This window comes from Coregonus clupeaformis, chromosome 5, assembly GCF_020615455.1.
Source record: "Coregonus clupeaformis isolate EN_2021a chromosome 5, ASM2061545v1, whole genome shotgun sequence".
Lineage (NCBI taxonomy): Eukaryota > Metazoa > Chordata > Actinopteri > Salmoniformes > Salmonidae > Coregonus > Coregonus clupeaformis.
In genome coordinates, this window is record NC_059196.1 from 22,861,788 (window position 1) to 22,889,303 (window position 27,516).

General features: G+C 43.2%; 1 protein-coding gene across 1 annotated transcript in view; it reads right to left on the minus strand.

Moving 5' to 3' along the window:
* Positions 1-573: 573 nt before the first annotated feature.
* LOC121565204 (pleckstrin homology-like domain family B member 1) overlaps positions 574-27,516 on the minus strand; it is a 126,942-nt gene continuing 99,999 nt past the window's right edge. The window contains exons 9-26 of the mRNA XM_045213544.1: positions 27,116-27,253; positions 26,496-26,555; positions 23,830-23,958; positions 19,536-19,691; positions 18,534-18,644; positions 17,927-18,016; positions 16,784-16,909; positions 15,668-15,787; positions 13,450-13,608; positions 12,886-13,026; positions 11,692-11,808; positions 10,836-10,938; positions 9,312-9,606; positions 7,466-7,556; positions 7,034-7,180; positions 6,681-6,900; positions 5,652-5,737; positions 574-2,498 (exon numbers count right to left, since the gene is read on the minus strand). Of these exons, the coding sequence (XP_045069479.1) occupies positions 2,358-2,498; positions 5,652-5,737; positions 6,681-6,900; positions 7,034-7,180; positions 7,466-7,556; positions 9,312-9,606; positions 10,836-10,938; positions 11,692-11,808; positions 12,886-13,026; positions 13,450-13,608; positions 15,668-15,787; positions 16,784-16,909; positions 17,927-18,016; positions 18,534-18,644; positions 19,536-19,691; positions 23,830-23,958; positions 26,496-26,555; positions 27,116-27,253 (2,430 nt within the window). The 3' untranslated portion in view covers positions 574-2,357. The remainder of the gene's footprint in view (positions 2,499-5,651; positions 5,738-6,680; positions 6,901-7,033; positions 7,181-7,465; positions 7,557-9,311; positions 9,607-10,835; positions 10,939-11,691; positions 11,809-12,885; positions 13,027-13,449; positions 13,609-15,667; positions 15,788-16,783; positions 16,910-17,926; positions 18,017-18,533; positions 18,645-19,535; positions 19,692-23,829; positions 23,959-26,495; positions 26,556-27,115; positions 27,254-27,516) is intronic.

The window sequence follows — 27,516 nt, forward strand, 5'->3', positions numbered from 1 at the left end:
GCACTAGTTATTTGTGGGATCTTGTTCTGTATAGGTTTGTGTTGGTGAACCTTTAGACTTAACGTATCGTTTTGTTGTTGGTGTAAAGTACTCATTAAAAGATGTACGCCTATCACGCTGCACCTTGGTCTGCCTCTTACAACGATCGTGACAGATTGTGAGATCGTTATGCCAAAATTAACATTTTAGTGTTTATACTGCGATGAGACTGCAATTACTGAAAATGAAATAAATGTTTTAATAAAACCATGGCCATGTTGCTATGAATTCAAACCAGATAAGACTCACAGTAACATGTCTGTTTTAATAGATCTGACAAAATCCATATAATCCATACATTAAAGTGCCGTATGAAACAGATAGTGTACCGTCAACATAATATGGTCTGAAGATGGTGTGAGTGATAGGAGAAAGTGAAAGATGGAGATATGTTCTACACAGTGAGGGAGCGTAGACTGATACAACACGCTCATAAAACTAAAGCGTATGCTGACCATTAAACGTCTTTTAAAATGAAAAGAAAATGGCTTTTTGTACAATACTGGTTGAATGCTGAGTAAATTACATTTTCATACAGGCATCTTTTACAGTATAAAACCGTTTTTTTCTAACACTATGATATACCTCTGGCCAATGCTGAATATTTGGTTGCATCCATTTCGGTGCGGGGGGAAAAAAACGGGAAAATATATTAAGGTTTTTCGCACTAGTCTCTTTTCTTATACTTGACAGTGACATGGATTACAGTACTACTGTATCTCAGGCAGGTTAACCATAAGAAAGATAATTACATTTCACAAGGCTTCACAACAAACCTAAACACTCAGATTTACATGTTCAAAATCACAGCATAGTCTTCTCTAAAAAGATATTCAGATGGTGATTTATAAATGTTGTGATCGTGTAGCCTGTCTGAATCCTTTACAATGATTATGTCAAGCTACCAGATAATTTGACGTTCTATTAAAGCTGAAATGCACCCTGAATCCGAAATCCCTGTGCATTTGTGTAGATCTGAAAGAGTTGGATAAGTGTAAGCAATATTATATTGCGACAATTCCACCTGGAGTATCAGAGAGCCATATGGAGCTACCACCTGTTTACCTATCCAATCCTCTCAGATCTACACAAGTGCATAAGAAGTAGTGGGGTCTGGAGCTTGATTTGGAATTCAGGGGAGGTTACTGTTCACATGCACTTGTGTATTGCTGCATCCAAACAGCAGTCAGACTTCCCCTCTCCCTTCCCCATGCAAGTCTGTTGAATTCTGATACCGTTAACAAAAGATTGTAGACCAGCACGATTAACAGTTACAGACTAGGAGTATTATGACACATCTCAAGGCACAGAATGATTAGCATTATTATAATGACATGTACCGTTGTCTCATTATGTAGTCCCTAGAGCTACTGGTGTTGTAGGCTGGCAGTGATGGAATGGCTGTTTACGCAAAGGGTCAAGTCATCATAAGATCAAGTTATCAGGACTTGGCAAACAGACTCTGTGTGTACCTTTAGGAGTTGGCAACATTACAGTAGAAGACAGACACAATTGAATCTAGTTCAGCAGTAGACTAAGGTCATAAAACTAGATCTTGATCCATCTCTATCTCTGACGGGAACTAAAATTGAGTATGGACTCCTGAGTTGGTGTGTTTCTTGACATTGGTAGATTGTGTCATGGTCTCACTGATTTCAATTAGGTTTATTCGCCAACATTTTCAATAGAATTTCTTTTAAACCTTTCTTACATTATTACATCTTTCGCTCACTGATAAACTTAAGTAGATTCAGGCAAATGCCTTCATGTTCTATTTGAAACACTCCATAAAAACGACCATTTGTCTGAAACCATTGTTATGTCATTTGGCAATATTCCATATAGTGTAAAAAAAAAAAAGTACAACTATCAAAGACATTTACTGATACACAAAATAGGTCTCACAAGCAAGAGCCTGTAACTAAATCAAGATCTCCATTTGGCAATATAGAAAGGCTTTTGAGCAGAAAGTCTGACAGTTATGTCGTTTTGGTTATATACAGTGTGTGTGTGTGTGTCTCTTCCAGGGCTCCCTTTTTTAATCCGAGGGCAGAAGCAAGTAGAAAAACCAGTGGAGAAAAATGTATATTGTAAAGTGAGAGATGTGAGATTTAAAAATAGATATAATGAACGTAACAAAATAAAAAGGCAATTTCCCAAAACTGGGAGAGGATAAGGCCCTAGAAGGAAAGGCCTGAATCTATTGAAGTGTTTTCTTGCCGAAACAGTCTCCTTATGACCTTATGTCACCGCTAGGCCACCGTAAGCAATGTATGACCTTATGTCACCGCTAGGCCACCGTATGCAACTCTCCCCTATTAGTTCAGGAACTGCGTATAGCCCTCGGCTCCGGTTACTATAACGTCCATCCATATCCTCATGGCCTCCGGGGCAGGGGCCACCATGTAGTAGAGTCTGTCGTGAGTCTTCACACAGAAGGTCAACGAGGGATTGGGGCTCTGGGATTGGAGAAGAGAGAAAGGGCAAAGGTCAGTAATATGGAGATGACATGTAATTTAATGACTCCGATTTGGCCCAAACAGCACTCGATGTTAAGGGGCGTGAAGGTGCGGCAGCTACCCATATCCTTTTGGGGAACATTGGAGGTTAGATTGAATGCAGAATATGTGGGCGGAGAGTTTTTTCTACGTGCTACCCTCCGATATTGTCTCAGATTCAACTAAAATAACCAATATCATGCTCTGTGTAAACAACTACATATTTTTTCTAAATTCATTGGTCATGATGGTTAGTACAATGGGTGCACTATAATAATCAAATATCTTAAACGACAACCCAAAAACCACAGGCAAGTGTTACGAGAGTTGCTACACATTTGCCCATATATATGTTTTTCAACAATTAATGACTTTTCAACAACTGATTGTCTTGTTGATGGACAATGGGGCTTCTCCTATGCTGACAATCACACTTCTGTCTATTGAACCTGTAAAAATAAGTGAGCCCTACGCTGCTCTACCACGTGTTTATCCACAACACACAGTTAATCATGGCGTGGCAGGCACACACACCTCTCTTCGAAACTGAGGAGGCAGGAGCTCAGAAAAGTGCTGAAGGAGACAATCAGAGTCAAAACAGGATACAGGAAATACTGCAGCAGCTCGACTGCCAGCAGGACAGTACACACACACACACACACACACACACACACGACAATCTACACACACAACATAAGACGCATGTGCCCAACCCACATATTTTACAGTTGCACACATGCACTTAAGCTGTATACAGTATGTGAAATACAACACTTTGATATGCACACACGCAAACACACACCTGGATAATCCACCCGTATTTAGTCTGTTTCAATTGTATTAATTGAAGGGACAGATTCAAACACAACCAATTCCACAGAGGAACAAACAAGTGAATAATCTCTCTAAGAAGGCTTGCTTTGGCAACCAACTCCAATGCAGGCACTTCAGACAAATACAGTGGGGGAAAAAAAGTATTTAGTCAGCCACCAATTGTGCAAGTTCTCCCACTTAAAAAGATGAGAGAGGCCTGTAATTTTCATCATAGGTACACGTCAACTATGACAGACAAATTGAGAAAAAAAAATCCAGAAAATCACATTGTAGGATTTTTAATGAATTTATTTGCAAATTATGGTGGAGAATAAGTATTTGGTCACCTACAAGCAAGCAAGATTTCTGGCTCTCACAGACCTGTAACTTCTTCTTTAAGAGGCTCCTCTGTCCTCCACTCATTACCTGTATTAATGGCACCTGTTTGAACTTGTTATCAGTATAAAAGACACCTGTCCACAACCTCAAACAGTCACACTCCAAACTCCACTATGGCCAAGACCAAAGAGCTGTCAAAGGACACCAGAAACAAAATTGTAGACCTGCACCAGGCTTGGAAGACTGAATCTGCAATAGGTAAGCAGCTTGGTTTGAAGAAATCAACTGTGGGAGCAATTATTAGGAAATGGAAGACATACAAGACCACTGATAATCTCCCTCGATCTGGGGCTCCATGCAAGATCTCACCCCGTGGGGTCAAAATGATCACAAGAATGGTGAGCAAAAATCCCAGAACCACACGGGGGGACCTAGTGAATGACCTGCAGAGAACTGGGACCAAAGTAACAAAGCCTACCATCAGTAACACACTAAGCCGCCAGGGACTCAAATCCTGCAGTGCCAGACGTGTCCCCCTGCTTAAGCCAGTACATGTCCAGGCCCGTCTGAAGTTTGCTAGAGTGCATTTGGATGATCCAGAAGAGGATTGGGAGAATGTCATATGGTCAGATGAAACCAAAATAGAACTTTTTGGTAAAAACTCAACTCGTCGTGTTTGGAGGACAAAGAATGCTGAGTTGCATCCAAAGAACACCATACCTACTGTGAAGCATGGGGGTGGAAACATCATGCTTTGGGGCTGTTTTTCTGCAAAGGGACCAGGACGACTGATCCGTGTAAAGGAAAGAATGAATGGGGCCATGTATCGTGAGATTTTGAGTGAAAACCTCCTTCCATCAGCAAGGGCATTGAAGATGAAACGTGGCTGGGTCTTTCAGCATGACAATGATCCCAAATACACCGCCCGGGCAACGAAGGAGTGGCTTCGTAAGAAGCATTTCAAGGTCCTGGAGTGGCCTAGCCAGTTTCCAGATCTCAACCCCATAGAAAATCTTTGGAGGGAGTTGAAAGTCCGTGTTGCCCAGCGACAGCCCCAAAACATCACTGCTCTAGAGGAGATCTGCATGGAGGAATGGGCCAAAATACCAGCAACAGTGTGTGAAAACCTTGTGAAGACTTACAGAAAACGTTTGACCTGTGTCATTGCCAACAAAGGGTATATAACAAAGTATTGAGAAACTTTTGTTATTGACCAAATATTTATTTTCCACCATAATTTGCAAATAAATTCATTAAAAATCCTACAATTTTCTGGATTTTTCTCATTTTGTCTGTCATAGTTGACGTGTACCTATGATGGAAATTACAGGCCTCTCTCATCTTTTTAAGTGGGAGAACCTGCACAATTGGTGGCTGACTAAATACTTTTTTTCCCCACTGTATTAAACCAAGGGGGAAAATGTGAGGATCTAGAGATGCACTGTTCTGTAATGACTGTGGGTTTTCATTATGTCTTGTAATAATCATGCATGATTACGCTCCTGGTGGGTATTCAACAGAAAGTTGCAGATAGCAATGGAATATGTAGAGCTGACACAAATCCTTATTCTACATGACAGACAATCCTATCAATTCTACATTATACATTTCTATCTGAACATTCTGTGTAAACAACCAAATCAACAAACACACACACATGTTGCACTGGGGTAAGAGGGGCAGAGAACAAGCAATGGGTGGGTCGAGACAAAAAGTCATACATACATTGGCCAAATTGAGGTTGAAAAATCCTTTCTGTGAAACCAGCCAGTCAAAGCAAAAGAGTGAGAAGAGAAATGAAAGCGTGGAAGAAGCAAAACGTGTATAAAACAAAAGATCTTAAAGAAAGATAAATATTTAATCAGTACAGTGAAAGCATAAAAAGAAAAGTGATTAGAGGATTTTATTGTTTTCTGTATAAAGATTGTTCTCCAATTGTTGGGTAGATAACACAGAACGTACCTTCGTGGCGCTACGCAAGTGATCATAGTAGACCTCTTCAATGGCCTGGAAGTAGATGACTCCTTTCAGTTTGGTCTCGTGCTTGTCTGTAGAGATGAACATGACAAAATGCTTAGGTAAAAATATCACGTTATTATTTTAGATTCCTACAGTACAGTTTCTTTGATGACAGACGGAGAGAGAGTCATAGTAAAGGACAATCCTTTTCATTGTTAATCACAATTCTATTATTGAGCTTGTACAGTATTTCCTAAGCCAGTGTCATAAAAGTAACATACTGTATCATCATGTCCATTTGAAGAATTTTGCAGCCAAAAAAGCTCCTCGAAATATATGTATGTTTCAAGTAATTTTTTGTTGAGAACACGGCTTCCTTTTCATTTTAAATAGGTTGCAGTGTCTCTGACTACTACTGTATTTTAGACTTCGGCCTCTATTCAATCCTCCTTGCAGAAATTCAGCTTTACAGCGTGATTGAAATGTAAAGGCAATGTTCCCCCTTTAGTGGAGACTGCATTCACAGTAAACGCTGCATGTCGGCTCAATCGGAAATAACTTTTAATTTATATCGCGGAATTGAATAGAGCCCCTGATTTCTACATTCTTACACCCTTATGGTACAATATTGCAGCTTATTTCATCAACCACTGCAAAAACACAAGAGGAACCGGGGGTAACTTTATGCCCATTTTTACCTTCAGGCATAAACTGCACTAGATCCCTGCTACATAAAAATAATAATACAAGCGCACTTTTTTTGGAAAAGTAGTTGCAATTTTATATGAAGTAATTATTTAATAATTATCTGTTTTATCATGCAAATCGCCAAACATTTGCATATTACTGTATCTAAACGCCTGCTACCAAACCGCTACCCACAAATGTGCATTACCCTTGTGTATCCTAATGTTCATCTCTACCGAACTCATTTATACCACCTTTCACAAATACAGTCTACATTAAGGTCAAGGGGTATGAATATGCCATGCGCTGTATCTCCCATTGGCTCGATCAGAGCAGTTTCCTTACCAATGTAATAGGAGAAGGTCCTTTTGAGGCGGTCGAAGACAAACCAGCGTTTCTTCCACGACTTGATTTTGCCGCCCATCTTGACCAGGTAACCCTTGCACATCTTCTCTGTGAGGATCACGTGGTAAGAGGTCTCCACGTTGTGGCCGGATGACTCGATGTGGGAGCGCAAGTCAAACTCCTCCTTGCGGATGGGCAGGTAACGAGTCATAGGACGAGCCTGAGGAAAGAAGGAAACAAACGTAACGAGTCTTTCAAAAGCCTATACGACTAACAGATGATCAGAGAGACAGATCTCAAAATGCATTTTCTTTTTGTTTGGATTTTTCGTTGTTATCGGGCCTGAGGCTCACCTGGGAGAAGTTCTTGCTCCTCATCTTCACCTCCTTGTCCACCAGCTGCTGCCTGTGCACCGTCTCGTCCTGCAGCCTCTTCTCAGCCTCCTCGCGCCTCCTCCTCTCCTCCTCCAGCATCTGCCTACGGGCATGGCTCTCTCGCTCCTGGAGAGAAGGACGGAGGTGGAGAAAAGATCATGAACATAATGCCCTTTTTACATCAGCAGTTGTCACAAAGTGCTTTACAGATCCCCAGCCTAAAACCCCAAAGAGAAAGCAATGCAGAGGTAGAAGCAGAGTGGCTAGGAAAAACTCCTTAGAAGGCAGAAAAATAGAGAGGAACCAGGCTCTGACGGGTGGCCAGTCATGTTCTGGCTGTAAACACTGAAGTAAGATGTTAGTATGGGATCTGATAGGAAGCTAGCCATGGTGTGTGAGGTGGTGTCTTACTTTGGATTCTATGAGCCTGGCCTTCTCTAGGTGGGCTTCTTTCAGCATCTTCTCCATCTCTTCGATCTTCAGCGCGTCCATCCCACTGGCACTGCAAACCAAACACAGTCAGAGATACATCTCAACTACCAATGACATCCATCATTCAATATATTTATGGGTAACAGTGTATTAATACTCTTAAGTCCCAAAACTGTGGCCCGTCATGGAAAACCACCCCCAAAATGGTTAAAGATCGGCGAGCTTCTCACATAGGAACGAAGAGGATTAAGTAAGTCCTAAAACATCTGTCATCACTGGTCATAAAAACATTAACTTACTATGTGGACACTAACTACCATAAAGAGTTATTAACTATTATCAACTGTTTAGAGGTCCAATGCTGAATACACTGGAAATGTCCCGTACGGCCAGGTGGTGCCTAGCGGACAGTGAGTGCAAGGTTGTTTTCATTACGGCATGCGAAGGACAACATTCTAAAACGTTTTGCAACAGAAGACGAATGACTGTTTCTCATTGGACATGTCCAGATAGTAACCTCCCCTCTTCACTCCGCTTTGGATGTTTTTTCCCCCCACTTCCTGCCTACTGAACACAACCCTAATGAGTGCTTAGGCCAGTTGATTACGTGCAATCTTTGATATCCCATTTAAAGTGGAGAAACTGCTGTGCTTTCACCAGGTGCAAAGGGGATGGACACATCTGCCTTGTCTGTGTGCAACCACACACACATCCTACCTTTCATATCAACTGGCTCAGGGCAACCCCTCTTTATCTGTGCAGAGTGTCTTCACTAGTCTTAAGACTCTATTTTACTAGTCATGTGACTATATTTCAGCAGTCACTCACCCAAATGTTTAACTAGCCAAAATACAAAATGTTGACTTTTAACCAGTCATAAAGATTAAAGGGAGCATCCCTTCTGCTGTAGCCTACACATGTATCCAGGGCCGCATCCCAAATAGCCCCCTTCCCTACATAGTGCACTACATTTGACCAAAGCTCATAGGCTCTGGTCAAAAGTAGTGCACTATGTAGGGAATAGGGAGTCATTTGGGCACGACCAGGATCATCAAATATAGCGAATCAATTATTTGAGAGGAAGACAGTGTTCAGCGAGACAGAGAAACAGTCTCTGGCATGTGGTTATGCAAGAGCGTTTCCCTGTTGACATTTTTGTAGGCCTGCGATAATACATGCACGACAACAAACTTGACAAGTTCTGTACGGACTGGGAGTGCCTTTGACTGTCACAAAGACGACCTGTTCACATTTGAATTCTAAGTTGTAGAATGTTTGAACTGGATTTAGAGAATTATAAAATTGTCACACTATCATGCCGACTGAAACCAAACTGTGCTGGCTCGGATACTTTACACATCGTCCTTTTCGGCATGGTTCCAGCAGACCAGCTCAGGACAGACAACCTGGTTTGGTTCGGCTCAGTAGTGTAAAAAGCCCTATATTGTCCAATAAATATCCACCTGATTACTGCTAACAGTGGATGGACAACAGCTGAGCAGACAAGCAGGCTTCTTTTGTCACTAGTAGACAGACAGTAATGAATAATGAGCTGATACAAGACAGCTTGACCAAATTAACAGATTGTGCACAATTCACAGTCAGACAGCACGTGGGGAGTCATATGACCCATGTGGTTACTTGTCGGAGATCCCTTGGCAGAAATTAGCCAGTGTTTGTGTGTACGTGTGTGTGTGTCATGTAAGGCTGAGTGTTCCTCGCTCTGGCTCTGACCTGGATATGTTGTCGGTGAAGCGTGTATGTGTGTGTGTTCGAGGATATGCGTGCGTGTGCATGTGTGTGTTTGTGTGTGTGCGTCTCTAACCTGGACATGTTGTCGGGGGAGCAGGCCGAGTTGTTGCCGGTGGAGACGCTGGTGTCCATGCTGTCAGAGCTCTCCAGGCTTAGTGTGTCGTACGGCTGCTCGCCCGCCGACGGCGGCTGGTGGTGCAGGATGGAGTGGTGCACCATTGGAGGGCCGTGGGCGTGGGAAGGGGTATACTGGGTGTTGAGGTGGGTCTGTGAGCTGTGGATCGCATCCCACTGGCACTGGGCTTCCACTGCAGCCCGCTGCTTCAGCTCAGCCAAACGCCGCCGCTGCTCCTCGATCACCTGGTGGCCTGGGGGTGGAGGGAGAGGGAGGAAGTAGGAGGTCATAGCTGATCTGTGGGGTGGTTTGATCACGTCCAGGGATACCCCATTATGTCCCATGATGACAGTTCCAGGATGAATGGCAGCGCCCTCAGCATGCAGACACACATACTCACCCACTAACCAACTCAAACACACACACACATGATTCATATCCACTTGCCAAGCAAAAGGTCATGATGATCAGCGTCACCCAGCTATGAAGACAGAGTAAACCTAAAGATTGCCTATGAGTCCGTGTAATATAGGATACCACAGGTCAGCGACAGATGAAACCAGGCCCCACACATACATCAAACATACAACATGTATGTGCTCAGTATTATCAAAAGCCCAAGCTCAATTCAACCAGCAACACTTTTCCTCATCATCAAAGCTTCCTAAGTACAGTAGCAGCAAAAATACTAATAAAAAATGATCCAGTAACCCAAGGAAGTCATCTTCAAGTCCAAACTCATGCTCGCTAGCCATCATATAACTGACAGATACCTCTTTAAAAACAGCCGCAAAGTTAAAGTGGAACAAAGGTGGCCCGACAGGTGAAAAGCACCGCTTCAACCGAACGCATGCATTGTTGATTCTCAGCAGGAGGATGGAGACAGACAAGAAGATGGAGAAGAAAGATGGATGGAGATTTTATATGAGACGAACGTAAGACTTTTAGGAAATGAACATGAGACCAAACCCACTCCCAGGCTCAGAGGTCTGTCTGTCTATCTGTCTGTCTGTGGGATTGTCCATGGTGGAGCAGGGAGACTCAGACGTGGAAGGCAAGGAGGACTCTGTGACATGGAGAGTGGAGGACAGTAATGGAAAGAGGGATGGTTGGATGGAGGGATGGAAGGACAGGGTGACAGACAGCGAGACAGACAAGAGGACAACATGGTGGTTAAATCTGAGCTAGAGGAGGCAAGCAAGGGAGGGGTCGTAACCGTGGAGGAAGAGACTGGGTGAGGGGGAAGTGGGGTGATGGAGACAGGGACAAGGACGGGGTGTGGTTTCTCTGAAGCATTACAGGAAATCATGAAATGACAGACAACAAATCTTGTTTATAGAAACCTGGAGAGGACCATCTTAAACACATTATAACTATACTAATTCCAGGTTGATGTTTACTGCTGGAACCCTATAAGGAAACTCTTGCCTCAAACCAGAACATGGGACAGTAGCCTGGTGTAAACTCCCAAAAGGATGTTACCTTTCTGCTGTAAGGCTAGCGCTCTCTTGGTCTCTATGTCCTGCATGGTGGCAGCCAAGTTCCGTGGCAAACTGCCTGTACTGTTGGGAACCATCAGTGGGCTCTAGAAGGACACAAAAGAAGGAGAGTGATTGATTGATTAATTTATTAAATTCAATTAACAATGTAAAACACATACAGCAACATATCAATGCAATGGCAGTACACAAATTACAAACCATCAAGGTTTATTTCCAATGTGGTCATCATTGACTGGCAGGCAAGGCCAAGAGCCAATAAGACATCCACTGACACATCCAGTGAATGGACTTACAGTATATAAACCATCAAATGCTATGCATTAACCTTTGATGCATGACAACAGCTACAGATAAACATCAAGCTCTCAGTCTTGTGAGCGATGTCATCTAATACTATCAAATGTAATCTGATACTATCATGTAGCACACAACACATAAACCTGCCGTTGTTTACCGGTATGTAACCACATGCTAGGTCAAATCAAACACCAGGTGACCTGAGAGGGATACATACAATACATTCAGATTGATTGTGTATAAGGGCCCTATGTACTGTAGTCTTCCTCATAGAAACCTACCACAAACTCGTATGATGAAGCTAGCTAAATTGCAGGATTACAGCAAATGGCTGCCCCAGAAGAGATCTACACGAGCTACACGATCCAGCCACAAACTTGACCTCCCTCCTACACCAGTACCTTCCATTTTGTATTTTAATTTGGTTGTAGGTATGTAGACCTGAGTAGGCTGCAATTCAGTTTTTAGCTTTACTACATGATCCGCTGAGGACCCTACTAGCCAACAAGTAGTGATGGAGCGGAGCTGATGAGGTTTACCTTTGAGGTTGTGTTGCGTCCCAGTGTGGCAGCTCCGCACTGCAGATGGGATCCGGAGCCTGCTTTGGGTTGATGTACCGTCTGTCCAGCATCACTGTCCAGCTTGGAGCAGAACACCTGGGAGGAGGAGTGAAGACGGACCAGGATCAGCTATCAAACTCAGTAGACTAATTGTTTGAGGTTCCCCCACACATAGTAAAACATGGATTACATTAAATGGAATGAGGAATATAAACTGTGGTGCCTACTCAAAACTAGTCTGGTGGGAGATGCTGTGAGAAGTAGAGAGTAGGGTACAAATACAAAGAAATAGGCTTCTTTAGCATTTCAAAGGCACATTTATTGACATTTCAATTCAACCAACATATTGATATTGATTGATATCTTTGAAATGCTAAAGCAGCCTACTTTTGGTGAGTGAACTTTAATCGCTACTGCTACTACTGAGATATCAGACACAGCCAGAGACATTGATTATTATGGCAGCACCAGCAGCATCCCTTTTATTGGTGGTCCTTTGAGTCCTCCCACAGATGTAACGACAGAATCAGTGTCAAAGTGCTTTACTGGTAGATGCCAGTGTGAAGAAACACACCCTGTTGTAACCACAACCTTCAGGTGGTTTGTGTCACGGCCTCAGCTGGCCATTCAGTATGAGGTCTTTTGGCTTTTCATAATTTTTTTTACATTTTATGCCAGTAAATCTTCAGAGATTTATTGCAGTCTAGGCTATACCCAGGTTGGGGTCAATTAATATTTAAAGTACATGGAATTGACCCCAACCCTTTGGCTGAGCTTGTATGTACTGTAGTATAACCTAGCAGTAAATCGAATACAATGCACATTATACAGAATCATTTTAGAAGATTTAACATTTCATATTCCGGTGCAATGTAATGACATCCATGAGTGGTACTAGTTTTGGATTGAATACTGACAAAAGATGCTAACAGATTACCATAAAGCATGTGGAAGATCCTTAAAGAATTCAAACTAATGAAAAAGGGAAAACTAAATGCATGAGTGGTAGCAAGCCCAGACAGACCATCATTGAACAATTAACTCAATCAACAAATCACACTGCACTTGAAAAGCCATTTTCATCGGAAGAGAGAACATGAAGACAGAACAGAAACAATGGAAGAGTAAAACAAGGGGAGGAATAGAAAATAGGAGAAGGCCTCTGAGAATTACCTGCATAGGCCTGCGAGCGGAGAGAACTTTAGCTGGGAGAGGGGGGCAGAGCTGGCTGCTCTCCCCAGCAGCCATCACCTCCTGGTACCACTGCTCTAAATCGAGAGTGGGGTTTTGAGGCCTACTGCACTCAGGCTGGTACTGGAGGGCCGCAGTTAAGAGTCCACAGTAAGAGGCAGCAGAGAGGCAAAGGACAGGATGGACAGAGCAATGGAGTGGAGGAGAAGAGGAAGAGAAATAAGAAATTAAAGCATTAATTAGCAAATAAGAGGATCAGGTAGTGACGGAAATATAAATATTTTCCGAAATGTTATGTTTTTGGTGTGTTAATGTTCATCATCTTGAAACATCAGCAAATGCTGACATATAGGTCTCTCAACGGGTAAAACTTGTTGAAATGACGTCAATACAACCAGTTTACAACCAATTACAAAAATGGCTGTAAACTGGTGGTTTGACGTCATTTCAACTAGCTTTGGCCACTGGGGTAGAGGGGTCATTCGGGCATCTTCACAGAAACGAGAGGTGGGTGACAAGAAATAGAGAGAGAGACCAGAGACACACCTCAACAGAGAGAGAGAGGGAGGAGCTGTGAGGAGCGGAGAGGCAGGAGAAGGCGGGATCTCCCGCTCCTGATTGGAGGGGCCGGAGAGGAGAGGTAGGGGAGGACTCGACCTTCGGCATTCCAAAGATCTGAGTTAACTGGCCCACTGTCACGTACTCCTTTCATTCAGGGATCCACACACAAACAGGCAGACAGGAGGTCAAAGGGCAAAGAGGGAAAGCGAGAAACATAGGCAGAGAAGGACACACGTCAACAGGGAGGAAAACAGCAGCTACAAGGACAGCATGTGAAATACATGGCAGCAAACCTGACTCACATACGGATAGTCTTTCAATAATATCAACCCATCGTACCATCCAGACCTTGGTGAAATACATATGTAAAATACTTGAGCTGTGCTTGATTCAGTTTGCCTGGTACAATGGAAACAATTAAATAGTTCCAAAAGTGCAAGCTCCAAGCTAAATCAAGCTCACCTAAAATACTGGCAAGTATTTTAATGTATATGACATATGTATTTGATCCAGGTCTGGTACCATTATCCTCCAAATTCTCATTTTCAATCAGTAATGCAGAGGTTAGTTGAGCTGATTATATCAAGGAGGGCCATGTAGCAGAAAGCCAATACAGCAGTATGTACAGTGGGGGAGAAAAGTATTTAGTCAGCCACCAATTGTGCAAGTTCTCCCACTTAAAAAGATGAGAGAGGCCTGTAATTTTCATCATAGGTACACGTCAACATTGTAGGATTTTTAATGAATTTATTTGCAAATTATGGTGGAAAATAAGTATTTGGTCACCTACAAACAAGCAAGATTTCTGGCTCTCACAGACCTGTAACTTCTTCTTTAAGAGGCTCCCCTGTCCTCCACTCGTTACCTGTATTAATGGCACCTGTTTGAACTTGTTATCAGTATAAAAGACACCTGTCCACACGGGGGGACCTAGTGAATGACCTGCAGAGAGCTGGGACCAAAGTAACAAAGCCTTCCATCAGTAACACACTACGCCGCCAGGGACTCAAATCCTGCAATGCCAGACGTGTCCCCCTGCTTAAGCCAGTACATGTCCAGGCCCATCTGAAGTTTGCTAGAGTGCATTTGGATGATCCAGAAGAGGATTGGGAGAATGTCATATGGTCAGATGAAACCAAAATATAACTTTTTGGTAAAAACTCAACTCGTCATGTTTGGAGGACAAAGAATGCTGAGTTGCATCCAAAGAACACCATACCTACTGTGAAGCATGGGGGTGGAAACATCATGCTTTGGGGCTGTTTTTCTGCAAAGGGACCAGGACGACTGATCCGTGTAAAGGAAAGAATGAATGGGGCCATGTATCGTGAGATTTTGAGTGAAAACTTCCTTCCATCAGCAAGGGCATTGAAGATGAAACGTGGCTGGGTCCTTCAGCATGACAATGATCCCAAATACACCGCCCGGGCAACGAAGGAGTGGCTTCGTAAGAAGCATTTCAAGGTCCTGGAGTGGCCTAGCCAGTCTCCAGATCTCAACCCCATAGAAAATCTTTGGAGGGAGTTGAAAGTCTGTGTTGCCCAGCGACAGCCCCAAAACATCACTGCTCTAGAGGAGATCTGCATGGAGGAATGGGCCAAAATACCAGCAACAGTGTGTGAAAACCTTGTGAAGACTTACAGAAAACGTTTGACCTGTGTCATTGCCAACAAAGGGTATATAACAAAGTATTGAGAAACTTTTGTCATTGACCAAATTCTTATTTTCCACCATAATTTGCAAATAAAGTCATTAAAAATCCTACAATGTGATTTTCTGGATTTCTTTTTCTCATTTTGTCTGTCATAGTTGACGTGTACCTATGATGAAAATTACAGGCCTCTCTCATCTTTTTAAGTGGGAGAACTTGCACAATTGGTGGCTGACTAAATACTTTTTTCCCCCACTGTAAGTACAGTAAGCTATCTAGAAGTAGACAGCTAGAGAGAGGAGCAACAGGTGAAAGAATGAAAAGATGGAGTGAGAGAGAAAGAGACCAAGGGTGAGTGATAAGGAGAGAGAGAGAGAGTGTGACTGAGACATAGTGAGAGAGAGAGAGAGAGAGAGAGAGAGAGAGAGAGAGAGAGAGAGAGAGAGAGAGAGAGAGAGAGAGAGAGAGAGAGAGAGAGAGAGAGAGAGAGAGAGAGGGAGAGAGAGAGAACGTGATGAGAGAGTGATAGAGAGAAAGAGAGGGCAATGGTACCTCGCAGGGGACAGCTGTGTCTAGGGTGAGCGAGAGGCTGTGCTGAGCAGAGGTGGTGAGTTGGGTGTCATGGCAATCACTCCCATACATCTTATAGACATCCGAGAGCTTCATGTACTCCTGAGAGCCAACGCAACGCACATCAAACAGGACAAGAGGCCATGAGCTCACTCCATGACACGTCCTTTTCATAATATGCATACTCATACACACACGGATATGCACCCATCTCAAAAAGGTGTACGCACACACACACACACACACACACACACACACACACACATACACACACGTAGGCATATAATACACGTGCACTTTACAACCTCCCAAGACAAGCTGCTGCTTTATCTTGTGTTTTTAAAACATAAACACATAAGCTTGTGTGAAAAACATGAACAACTATATGAACGGAATAAATAGAGCACAGCATTTCTCTACCCTGTAATTTCCCACAATTACCCAAGGCTCACATCGAGCTGGAGAACTGAAAACACGCGGCAAAAGAATACTATAACAGTGATGTCAACAAGCTCTCGCCATCTTCAAAGGATAGTAAAACGCTAATAGAGAGAAGTGTACTACACAAACCAAACAGAATAGTACACTTCAATGAGAGACAAAGCACTGTGCATGTGAGCCTCTGGGTAAACCTTCACACAAACATAGCATCCTCACACCCCAGTTGTAGCATGAGTTGTTTATGCTTTTGACCATTCTAAAAGTTGAAGAGACACAACAACAATTAAAATGGCCACAGTTCATCCAACAGACCAAGTATTTCATAAAGACAAACAATGACAACATTCAAATCAGAACTGTACTTTATGGGCCTAATGTGTTTTTAAGCTACATATGGGGGGCGGGTTGCAATTTGCTGGGAGTCATTGGGGGTAACAAGCCATAACTCACGCAGACCTCTTAAAGGCCCACTCCTTAATTAAAAAACAACAATAAAATGGCAACCTTGCAACTTGGTTTCCTATAATGCTGTAAATATCACATAATAAATATCACACTTTAAGTTTTGGACAAACACAGACTGTGCATAGCGGGGTTACAGTGAGTGAGCTCAGGTGTCATGCAGTGACAGTTACACTGACAGTCTAGTCTGGTTACCTCTGTCGGGATGCCCCCTGGGAATAACTGAGAGGAGGGGCTTAAATAGGAAGCAGCGGGTCGGCAGAGAGGATGCTGGGAGTGGGAGTCCTCTAACAGGTCAATCTCGCTGATATGGAGCACTTCCTATTTCAACAGGAAGTCAGGACACTGGTTTCAGCTCCTGTTGCTGTAGTGTACAGTTATGGTTTATGTCCCTCTATCCTACACTAGGTGTCAATACAGTATTGGGATAATAACTGTCAATCACAAAAGGGTCAAACAATTCAGTTTAATAGGCCTAGTTTACATTGGTCTAAAAAAGTCCATTATATCCAATTCAACAACAAAACTGATTGGCATCTCATGTAATGAACTTGGTCTAAATGCATAGGAATGCAGGTTGATAGGATATGTCAGAATTGGACGAGAGTTTAGTACGAGACTAATCGGTTCATGTTTTCAGAATAAACACAGCCCACGGATTCAGTATCACGCTGACCTGAGTTGAGGTATTATGTGCAATCCATCATCAAATTGCAGATGTTTCCAATCAAAAAAATATGTCAAGTCGGATCTGAATTATCAGATCAAACCAGTCTGACTGATGTGATCAGCTGTATCCAACCATCCGAACGCAGTGTAAATAAGGCCATACTTCACAAGCCGGCACCACATCGTGTTAAACACAGTAAATAAATGGTTACTCTGGCACACCAGTGGTAGAACAAGCACACACCAGACCTACACCGGAGGTAAAACAGAGAGAGAGATATCAACCTGAAGTCATATATGAAGTCCTATTCACCAGTTAAACATTCTACCATCTCAACTATGAAAACCATCAAATTCCCCTTAAAGCCACAGTCTGTGATTTTGTAACTTGAAGTAAAGTTGCATAATTCATTGAGAACAATAGATGTATCATAGAAATCTAGTAGCCTAAGCCTACTATTTGCATATGAAAATGTAATGGAGTGCATTTTCTCCATTGTTAACATTTTTGTTGGTGGTCTTTGTTGGTCTTTGAGGGTATACACAAATGAAGGAGTGTGGCTTTAGACAAGTGATCAGAGCAGAGGTCCATTCATATATCTGCATCATGGTAGATAACTGTCCTTGTAGGTGTGACCCCTGAAAGACAGTAAGATAAACCCCCCTCACCTCTTTCATGGTGCTGGAACTCTTAGGGAAACGTCTTCCTCCAGTAAGGCTGAGGTACCTCTTCTCTAAGGCCGATAGTCTCTCTTTCTCCTAGAACACAGAGACACCAGAACACATGAGACAAGACCAGATGACAGCTTACCTCACCCATCACTATCCCCTGGTTACAGTATGGTTGTATTAAGACATGCATGTTACATTACTGAAACTATCTAAGTATCTGACTCTGTCCTGCTTATGGATTTCTATAGTTTCTTTACCAAATTAGAAAATGTGCCACTTGCAGAAAAGCCGGGGACAAGGCAGCACATATGCCGAGATCGAAAGTGAAATGTCGACAAATGGGAAGAAATGCCAACAAACTCTTAATTAATTGACTTAATCTAAGGCAGCTGGCATGGCACATTGCCCTTCATGTGGTAATGACTTTGTGTGTGATTCTCACATTGTCAAGCAAGACCAGAGAGTGATAATGATTAGATTCAAATTATAGTCATTTTCAAAGGGGTTTCATGGGAATCACCAGTCCAATTACCAAAAACAGAGTAATAATGTGTAGATTGTAGAGTGGTTGCTGGGCCAGATATGGACTGTATTATAATGTTACCTTATGGAGCATCTGCAGGGTAAGGTTCATGTCCTTAGCCAGCCTGTCACACTCCTGAGACACCTGCTGTCCCAGCTGACTGGCCTGGCCTTCTAGAGCTGCCACCTTGTCCTGGAAGACAACATGTTTAGAGAGTTATTGCTGAATTAAAGGGGTACTGTGACGTCACGAGAGGCTACACAGCTTTCAGCGGGATTGCTCACGTAGTGCAAGGAGACAAGGTTCAAACAAAACAAGGATTTTATTATAGGTCTTGGGAAATTAACGAAAATATAACAAAATTCTGTTCTCTTGTGGCTCTTTAAGGGTTAACAGTTCAGGGATGTCTCTTCCACATCCAAAATCATAATTCTCACTCGCTCAGATAACTTTTCCCCAGCCTTACTGTAGTCCACGTTGCAGCTAGTGGCCAACCCAGCAAAAAGTCCTTCCAAATGTCTCTCACGTATTTCCACAGGTGCATATATCCAAAGGTGAGTATTTCCCAAAGGTAAGTATCTCCAAATCCTTATATTCCTCATGGAAGTGGACGTGCAGCACTCTTGTCCTCCAGAGAGCCCAGGTTGGAGACCGTGTCTCTTCACTTCAACAAACCTTCAGCTCATCAGCTCCTGATTGGTTTCAGCTGCGTGGGAAGATTGGCCATAGAGGGTTGGAGTTCCCGACCATACCAGCAGATGGAGCCATAGCTGTCTGGGTTTGCAGCCATCTCAGGGGGATGTAACGTCCCTCCAGGACACAGCCTCTCGTGACATCACAGTACTAAACAAGATTACTTTAAATTGAGAAAATATACACCCATAACAAAGCAGTAATCACGTATCACAACACCATTCTTGACATGAATGAACATATTATTTACACTCAACCTGTAAAGGCATTTGGCCATCATCAGAAATGAGCTAGTTTCTCTGACAGACATTCATATTCACAGCTCCAGATATGATGGAGGGTTGCCAGAATAAATAGGAGCAGCCACTGTGTTCCAGTTCAGTCCATTACCTTCCTCTTGGCCACGCTGGTGTGGTACTCGGCCCTCTCCTGCAGCAGCTGCTGGCTGATGGTCTCCCTCTCCTCCTCCAGGCTGCTCTCCCTCTCCAGCTGCTGGAACTCCAGGTCCTCAAACTGCTTTGTCTCTGACTCCAGGGTCTCGCCCTCCTGTCGAACCCCACACAGAGCCCATTACAATGTGTCACAACCACACCAGGCCTCAGCCTTCTATAATATACCGTTTTCACACTGCTGAGCCAAGCCAAGCCGAGCTGTATTTGGCTTGCTTGGTAACGCATTCATCCATTCAGCATAGTTGCTGGAACCGTGCTAGAAAGCACAATGTGTGAAGAAAATAGTTGAGCCAGCACAGTCTGTTGTGGGTTGGCATGATAGTGTGAAAAGGGTTCTAAAGTACCAACAACTACTAACCCCAAGAGACAGACAGCCAGACAGCCCCACCACACCCCACAAGGTCAACACAGGGTCAGGCCAGCCCCCTCCACCCCCTTGGCTCTCTCCAATGACCATGCTCCTCAGCCGTGGCAGTCAAGGCCCAGGCCAAGCCAGCTCAACCCAGGGCGGTAAGCCATGGAAAGAACGTGCTTCAGAAGAGTGCTGCGTTGTCATTTTAGACAGAGACACAGAGTAAGCTGCAGATGGAGGTTCTATCTAAGGATTGGAGGAGTTCTGTTTAGCACTATGACTACTTTGATCATTCTTTGATAGACTTGAATATTATTGCTATTTGGGTTAACTTTGACATTAGACTCTCTCTTCATTGTATCCTAGGTTCTTAACTATGCCACCAATGGAGAAGCACCATAACATTGGGAAAATGTTGTGGTATAAAGCAGCAGCAACACAGCTATCAATATTACATGCATATCTGGAGGAAACTCCCTCATGCAAATCTAAGTTGTTGGAAGATTTTATAGCCCAGTAGTTTGATTGACTGGTGACAAGCAGTCTTCTCTGCTGCACCAATAATAATCCCAAAAATGAGAAACCAAAAGGGCCGCTATCTATCTATATGTTACAAAAGGTAATACTGTGCTTTTACTGTAGTAATACCTACAGTTGAAGTCGGAAGTTTACATACACTTAGGTTGGAGTCATTAAACTCGTTTTTCAACCACTCCACAAATTTCTTAACAAACTATCGTTTTGGCAAGTCGGTTAGGACATCAACTTTGTGCATGACACAAGTAATTTTTCCAACAATTGTTTACAGACAGATCATTTCACTTATAATTCACTGTATCACAATTCTAGTGGGTCAGAAGTTTACATACACTAAGTTGACTTTGCCTTTAAACAGCTTGGAAAATTCCAAAAAATGATTTCATGGCTTTAGAAGCTTTTGATAGGCTAATTGACATCATTTGAGTCAATTGGAGGTGTACCTGTGGATGTATTTCAAGGCCTACATTCAAACTCAGTGCCTCTTTGCTTGACAACATGCCAAGACCTCCAAAAAAAAATTGTAGACCTCCACAAGTCTGGTTCATCCTTGGGAGCAATTTCCAAATGCCTGAAGGTACCACGTTCATCTGTACAAACAATAGTACGCAAGTATAAACACCATGGGACCACGCAGCCGTCATACCGCTCAGGAAGGAGACGCGTTCTGTCTCTTAGAGATTAACGTACTTTGGAGCGAAGAGTGCAAATCAATCCCAGAACAACAGCAAAGGACCTTGTGAAGATGCTAGAGGAAACAGGTACAAAAGTATCTATATCCACAGTAAAACGAGTCCTATATCGACATAACCTAAAAGACCGCTCAGCAAGGAAGAAGCCACTGCTCCAAAACCGCCATAAAAAAGCCAGACTACAGTTTGCAACTGCACATGGGGACAAAGATCGTACTTTTTGGAGAAATGTCCTCTGGTCTGATGATTACAAAAATAGAACTGTTTGGCCATAATGACCATCGTTATGTTTGGAGGAAAAAGGGGGTCACTTGCAAGCCGAAGAACACCATCACAACCGTGAAGCATGGGGGTGGCAGCATCATGCTGTGGGGGTGCTTTGCTGCAGGAGGGACATGGTGCACTTCACAAAATAGATGGCATCATGAGGAAGGAAAATTATGTGGATATATTGAAGCAACATCTCAAGACATCAGTTAGGAAGTTAAAGCTTGGTCGCAAATGGGTCTTCCAAATGGACAATGACCCCAAGCATACTTCCAAAGTTGTGGCAAAATGGCTTAAGGACAACAAAGTCAAGGTATTGGAGTGGCCATCACAAAGCCCTGACCTCAATCCTATAGAAAATGTGTGGGCAGAACTGAAAAGGCGTGTGCGAGCAAGGAGGCCTACAAACCTGACTCAGTTACACCAGCTCTGTCAGGAGGAATGGGCCAAAATTCACCCAACTTATTGTGGGAAGCTTGTGGAAGGCTACCCGAAACATTTGACCCAAGTTAAACAATTTAAAGGCAATACTACCAAATACTAATTGAGTGTATGTAAACTTCTGACCCACTGGGAATGTGATGAAAGAAATAAAAGCTGAAATAAATAATTCTCTCTACTATTATTCTGACATTTCACATTCTTAAAATAAAATGGTGATCCTAACTGACCTAAGACAGGGAATTCTTACTAGGATTGAATGTCAGGAATTGTGAAAACCTGAGTTTAAATGTATTTGGCTAAGGTGTATGTAAACTTCCGACTTCAACTGTAAATACTTATACAGTACTATCTTATATACTGGATTTTATAGCTGATTTCCATGTGAGAACCCAACTGAATGTCTTGATCCTTTACCATAAACCCAAGAAACCCCCACAGATTTGTGAGTGAGGGCCACTTATGCTTTAGAGAGGGAAAGACAAGGGCCTCAAGGGCCTGTGTCGCACTTCTGAAGAACGTCCACAGCAAATCAGGGTCGTGTTCATCAGTGTACGCAACGGAAAACACCCCCCCACTTCAGTCCATTTTCCTCCATTCGGTGCCTAATGAACATGACCCAATGAGATGTACAAGGCGGCATTTGCAAATGTAGAAGTATACAACATGTATTATATCCGCTTTCTGTACTGTAACGAAGGGAAATTGTATAGCATTTGTTCTCATGTCAAGTCAGTCAGCCAATATGTCATGCTACTCTAAGTGAATAGAGCTAACATGCAAAATGTAATTGGCTGATAAATAGTTGCACTGCCTGACAAAATGCAAGATTCATTTTTTATGGACTGACTTTTCAGAGAGCTGACGATATAAAACATTATTCAGACAAAAAACAAACACATTTCCATTCAGAGGAAAGATATGAAAAGAGAGTAGGACAGGGAGTGGTGGTAAGTGTCTACATTAATAAATTAGTAAGCAGTTATTAAGGGGTTATAAGAAGAGAGGGATGCTTCCAGACTCAGAGACTGTACCAACCAGACAGACAACACACACTCCTGTGTGAAACGCATGCAACACACATATGACCCAGAAATCACCACAATGCAGCACCTCGCCACCGAAGTCACCAGACGCCATTTTGACACTCCTTCTGTTTGCTCAGAGGCACATCGTTGAGGTGGAAAGAGGAGAGGAGAAATTCCAGCAGCTTGTGGCATTAGCACGTAGGCGAGGGGCACAAGACAGGATTTTCATACGTGCAGAGTGCAACAGGTCCCGGCTAAAGGGGTAAAGGTCCCAGTAACAGTATCTGAAGAGGTATGCACCAGGTCTTATGATACCAAGATGGTGTAGCCTACTGTGCAGCAATCACAGACTGGCATCTGGCATACACATTAAAGGCAGGTTTCCTGTACACAGATTAAGCCTAGTCCAGAGCTATAAAGCGTTTTCAATGTGGAATCTCCATTGAGCACGCTTTTTAGTCCAGATCTAGGATTAATCTGTGTCCAGGAAACCTACCATAAAATCTGTATGCCATCTTCTTGGATATTACGAACGTTTTACATCAGTTATCATCATAGAATTTGAATTCCAATTCAGTTTCTTTGGCCGTCAAGTGCAGCCTTCTATGCACTTTATCCAGGAGATCAGTAGACATTATACTTGTAAATCCGTAAGGACACCACTTCAGCTTTTCCTGAACATGTCATTGTCTTACTGGGTACTTCAATAATCTGGAGGTAAGTATACGCTAATTGCGATGTGGCGCTGCTGGAATTTCCCTTCAAAATGGTGGATTAGCGTAGCTCAGAGACGAGGGTGGAGGGAGTGGGTGGGTGTGTGGAGGGGTACTAGGGCTGGGAGGATGCTGGCTGTCTCTGGAGGTGGGTCTCAGGGGTGGTTGGGGGTGGTGGTCTTGGTGGTGGTTGACGACTGACCCTTTTGAGCTGTTCGTGTAAATGCTCCCTCAGTGACTCTGGGCAGTTATGAAGCTGGTTCTTCAGCTCACTGTAGCCCTCCTGGAGGCTCTCCAGGGCTCGGCGCTCTGCGTCAACATTTGCCCTCTCCTAGAAAGAGAACACACCGTCCGGGGTGGGAGGGAGGAGAGGAAGGGGGGGGACAACAGAGAGAGAAAGCAAAAAAAACACACTTGCTCAAATCCACGCCATGCAAAATGCTTCCGATGTTAGAGGTCACAACAGTGGATAAGCCAGAGGAGGGACATGGGGCATCTGTGGAGTTTATAGTACTGTGAAATCAATCCCCAGTGACTAACTTTAAAAGTGCTGGACTGCAGGGTTGTGTTCATTAGGGCACAACACTGAAAATGTTTTTTAAAAACTGCAATTGAAAGCAAAAATTAGGTAGTTCCGCCTTGTTTAAATCAGTTTTTTCCCCCTTTCGGTGCCTAATGAACACGACCCAGGCCTCAAACAGGTCCAAACAGACTTCTTGTTCCCAGACATTTCCAAGCAGCAGGGTTCGATGCTCATGGTAACACTGGTCTGCGACAGAACAGGAGATGTTGCTATTTCATCAAACATGAAATGGGAATAGTTTATTTGTTTTGGCTCAGCTGTTGTTGTTTTTTCACATCAGAGTACTTCTACTCTTTTTGTTGTTTCTGAAGATAGAGAGATTTTCATGTGGCTTACAAAAACATATATATATTATTGGCCTATCTAGATTTTCATGTGGCTTTGGTATTAATACTTTAGGTCAGTCCAGTTAGTTTTGAATAGGTTTATAACTGGATGTGTAGGCATGCCTGAATGATCAGAAGTCACATTCATGCTTCTTCGGGCTTCCCAAAATGAACCATGAGCAGCATATCGTTACTAATTAGTTTGTTGCTTTAGTTATCATGGTTGGTTGCTATTGTGCTTGAAAAAAAATGTCAACTGCTGTATTATACATCGGCAGAAAATACCTATCCGTTATTTTCCAGGCACTTCGTGGGTTCACTCATACCAAATTAAACAAAACACTTGATAATAGTAAGGTCCACTGCTAAAGCATGAATTACAAAAGGTTAACGGCTGTTAACTGAAGGGTAGCAGGGTTGGGTCCCCTCTGGGCGTCTGGTTAAAAGCTTACGGAACGATCAATAACAACAGATCTTTGTTGTTATTGCAGCATGTGAGTGCAGGCAGTGTAAGCATGGGTAACTCTAGTGCTCTGACACCCAGGCTGTGATATGATATCAAAACCCCTGGAGGAAATAGAAGCTCTCTCTGGTACAGTATGGAGCTCTTTCGCAATAGTCTCTCCTCGATTCCCCGCGTGGGCTCTCCTCGTCTCCTTCGAAATGCAATGGAAGGTCAAAATGGAAGAACCTTGGATCTTTTCCTCCAATATGTTTTGAGAAGAAGAGGAGAGGATGTATGGAATTAAGGAGAGACGGAGTTATAGCATCGGTCTGATTGTAGTGAAAGTCCCTGATAAACTACCTCTAGAGGGCCACCACTGTATAACCAGTAGAGTAGACCATGCACGAAAGAGAGGGACATGTTCTGCAGACCAATAACCTTTTTAGCATTAGTGCATTCTCTAAAGTCACTGGGTGGGAGAGGGTTGTGGGCGGTGCTTTGGGGTTTGAGTTTCACTCCTTTTCTCCAATCTGCCTAACTGTCACCCTGCTCTGGCTACACCCCTGTCTGTGACCAATGGCAATAAAAGTAGAGAAGGGGACAATACAATACAGGTCATTTTTCAAGTTTAAGCTTTTGTTTTTTGATTTGTAGTTTTAGCTGAGCCAGACCGACAGGGTCTGAAGGTTCTACCTTGAACACAGGAAGCGAGAGACTCTCCAAAATTGTCAGTAATATACAAATAACAAGATTTTTAAAAAGCCTTAAGAAGGAAAGACAAGAAAATTACGCCTTTCAGGTTCTCAGTTTAAGTGTGTCTACATAAAGCCTACAACAGTGGAGTGACATGACTAGGTGAAAACAACATACAGTTGTGTAAAGCCTTCAGATAGAGACCCTCTGTAATGTTGTGAAGTATGAATGCGGTCTGCGGTGTAGCCTACACAATTGTCCTAAAAGGACTCCCACAGATATACTTTTAGTAACCAGCCACTCATACCCACTAGCATCCAGTCCTGAAAGCTTCAGCGAAGTAGAAACCCAAAGGATCGATTCACACCTACATCCCAAATGGCACCCTATTCCCTTCATAGCCCTATGAGCCCTGGTCAAAAGTAGTGCACTATATAGGGAATAGGGTGCCATTTGGGACACATTTAAGACAAGTGCTAATAACCTAGATGGATTTCAGGACAGTGGACAGTGGAGGAAAGGAGGAGAGGGAAAGGAGGAGAGGAAGTTGCTGAGTGAAGCAGTGAGAGGATTAGAGGTTAATGGAGGCTGGTTAGTGGAGCCGAGCTGCAGAAGAAGAAGAAAAAGCCCTGAGGAGAGAGAGAGAGAAACCACCAAGGAAAATAAAATAACAAAAATAAAGAAAAAACACATATTAAGTCTAAGTGCCATCGTCCAAAGCTCTTCGAAGGTAAAAAATCAATACATATAACAGATGGAAGGATGGCGCATTCCTCGCTGGGGGGGGTTGAAGAGCGACTGCTATGGCTGGGTGAATTTACCTTGGGATGGCAAAACCAACTAGATACGGTCTTGGGAAGCCATCCAGGATTTGGCAATGCCTTTAAGGAATGTCAAGAGACCAGAAAAGGCTGTTCAGTCCCTTTGAGGCTTACAAGTTGTATATTCAGTGATGTGAAACGTTCGGAACGTTGCAGATAGAAATATCACGAATAAAGCTGCCATGAATCCCTTTTCTATCCGTCAGAAAATGGTATTCCTGTTCTACAGGATACATTTCTATGTGAACGTTCTGTAATGTTACATCCTCCTGAACAGGCCCTATAACAGACAGTCCAGTGGAGGGAAAGGAGGATTGGGTTGTGTCTGTGGTGTTTAAACAACACAATGTTGAAATCTCACAAATCTCACCTCCCTGTCTGCATACCCACCATCTTTCCAATAAGGATTCTCTCAGAGTGCTAGGACAACACAAACAGTTCACTAACAAAATTACTTTCTCCATTAAAATACAACACAGTAACGTTGTAATGAGAAGTTTATAAATGAAGCTAGAACTAATCCGCAGGTGGTAAGACTGCTTACTGTGTACAGGAGATTATGCTCTGTGTGTGTGTGTGTGTGTGTGTGTGTGTGTGTGTCTTTTCCCCCAAGGCCCTACCTTGTCTTTATCCCTCTGGATGGCGTTCTCCAGCTCGTTCAGCTTGTGTTGCAGCTGTCCAATGATCTCCGTCTCCGCCTCTATCTGGTCCAGTTCCGCCTGCCTCTCCCCCTGCAGCAGCGCCCTTTCCATCTCCGCCTGGGAACGGGACACACACACACACGTCATACATGAGCCCCCCTGAGCCCCCTGCTCCAATCACAGAGCTCTCTGACAGACAGCAGACCAATCACAGCCTAGCGGTGCGTGTGACGTGACACCACCCAGTGCTCATTCTATCACTTTCTGCTTGTTTGTGTGACTAAATGTCTGTGAATGAACCACACACACATATGCACACACACACACACACACACACACACACACACACACACACACACACACACACACACACACACACA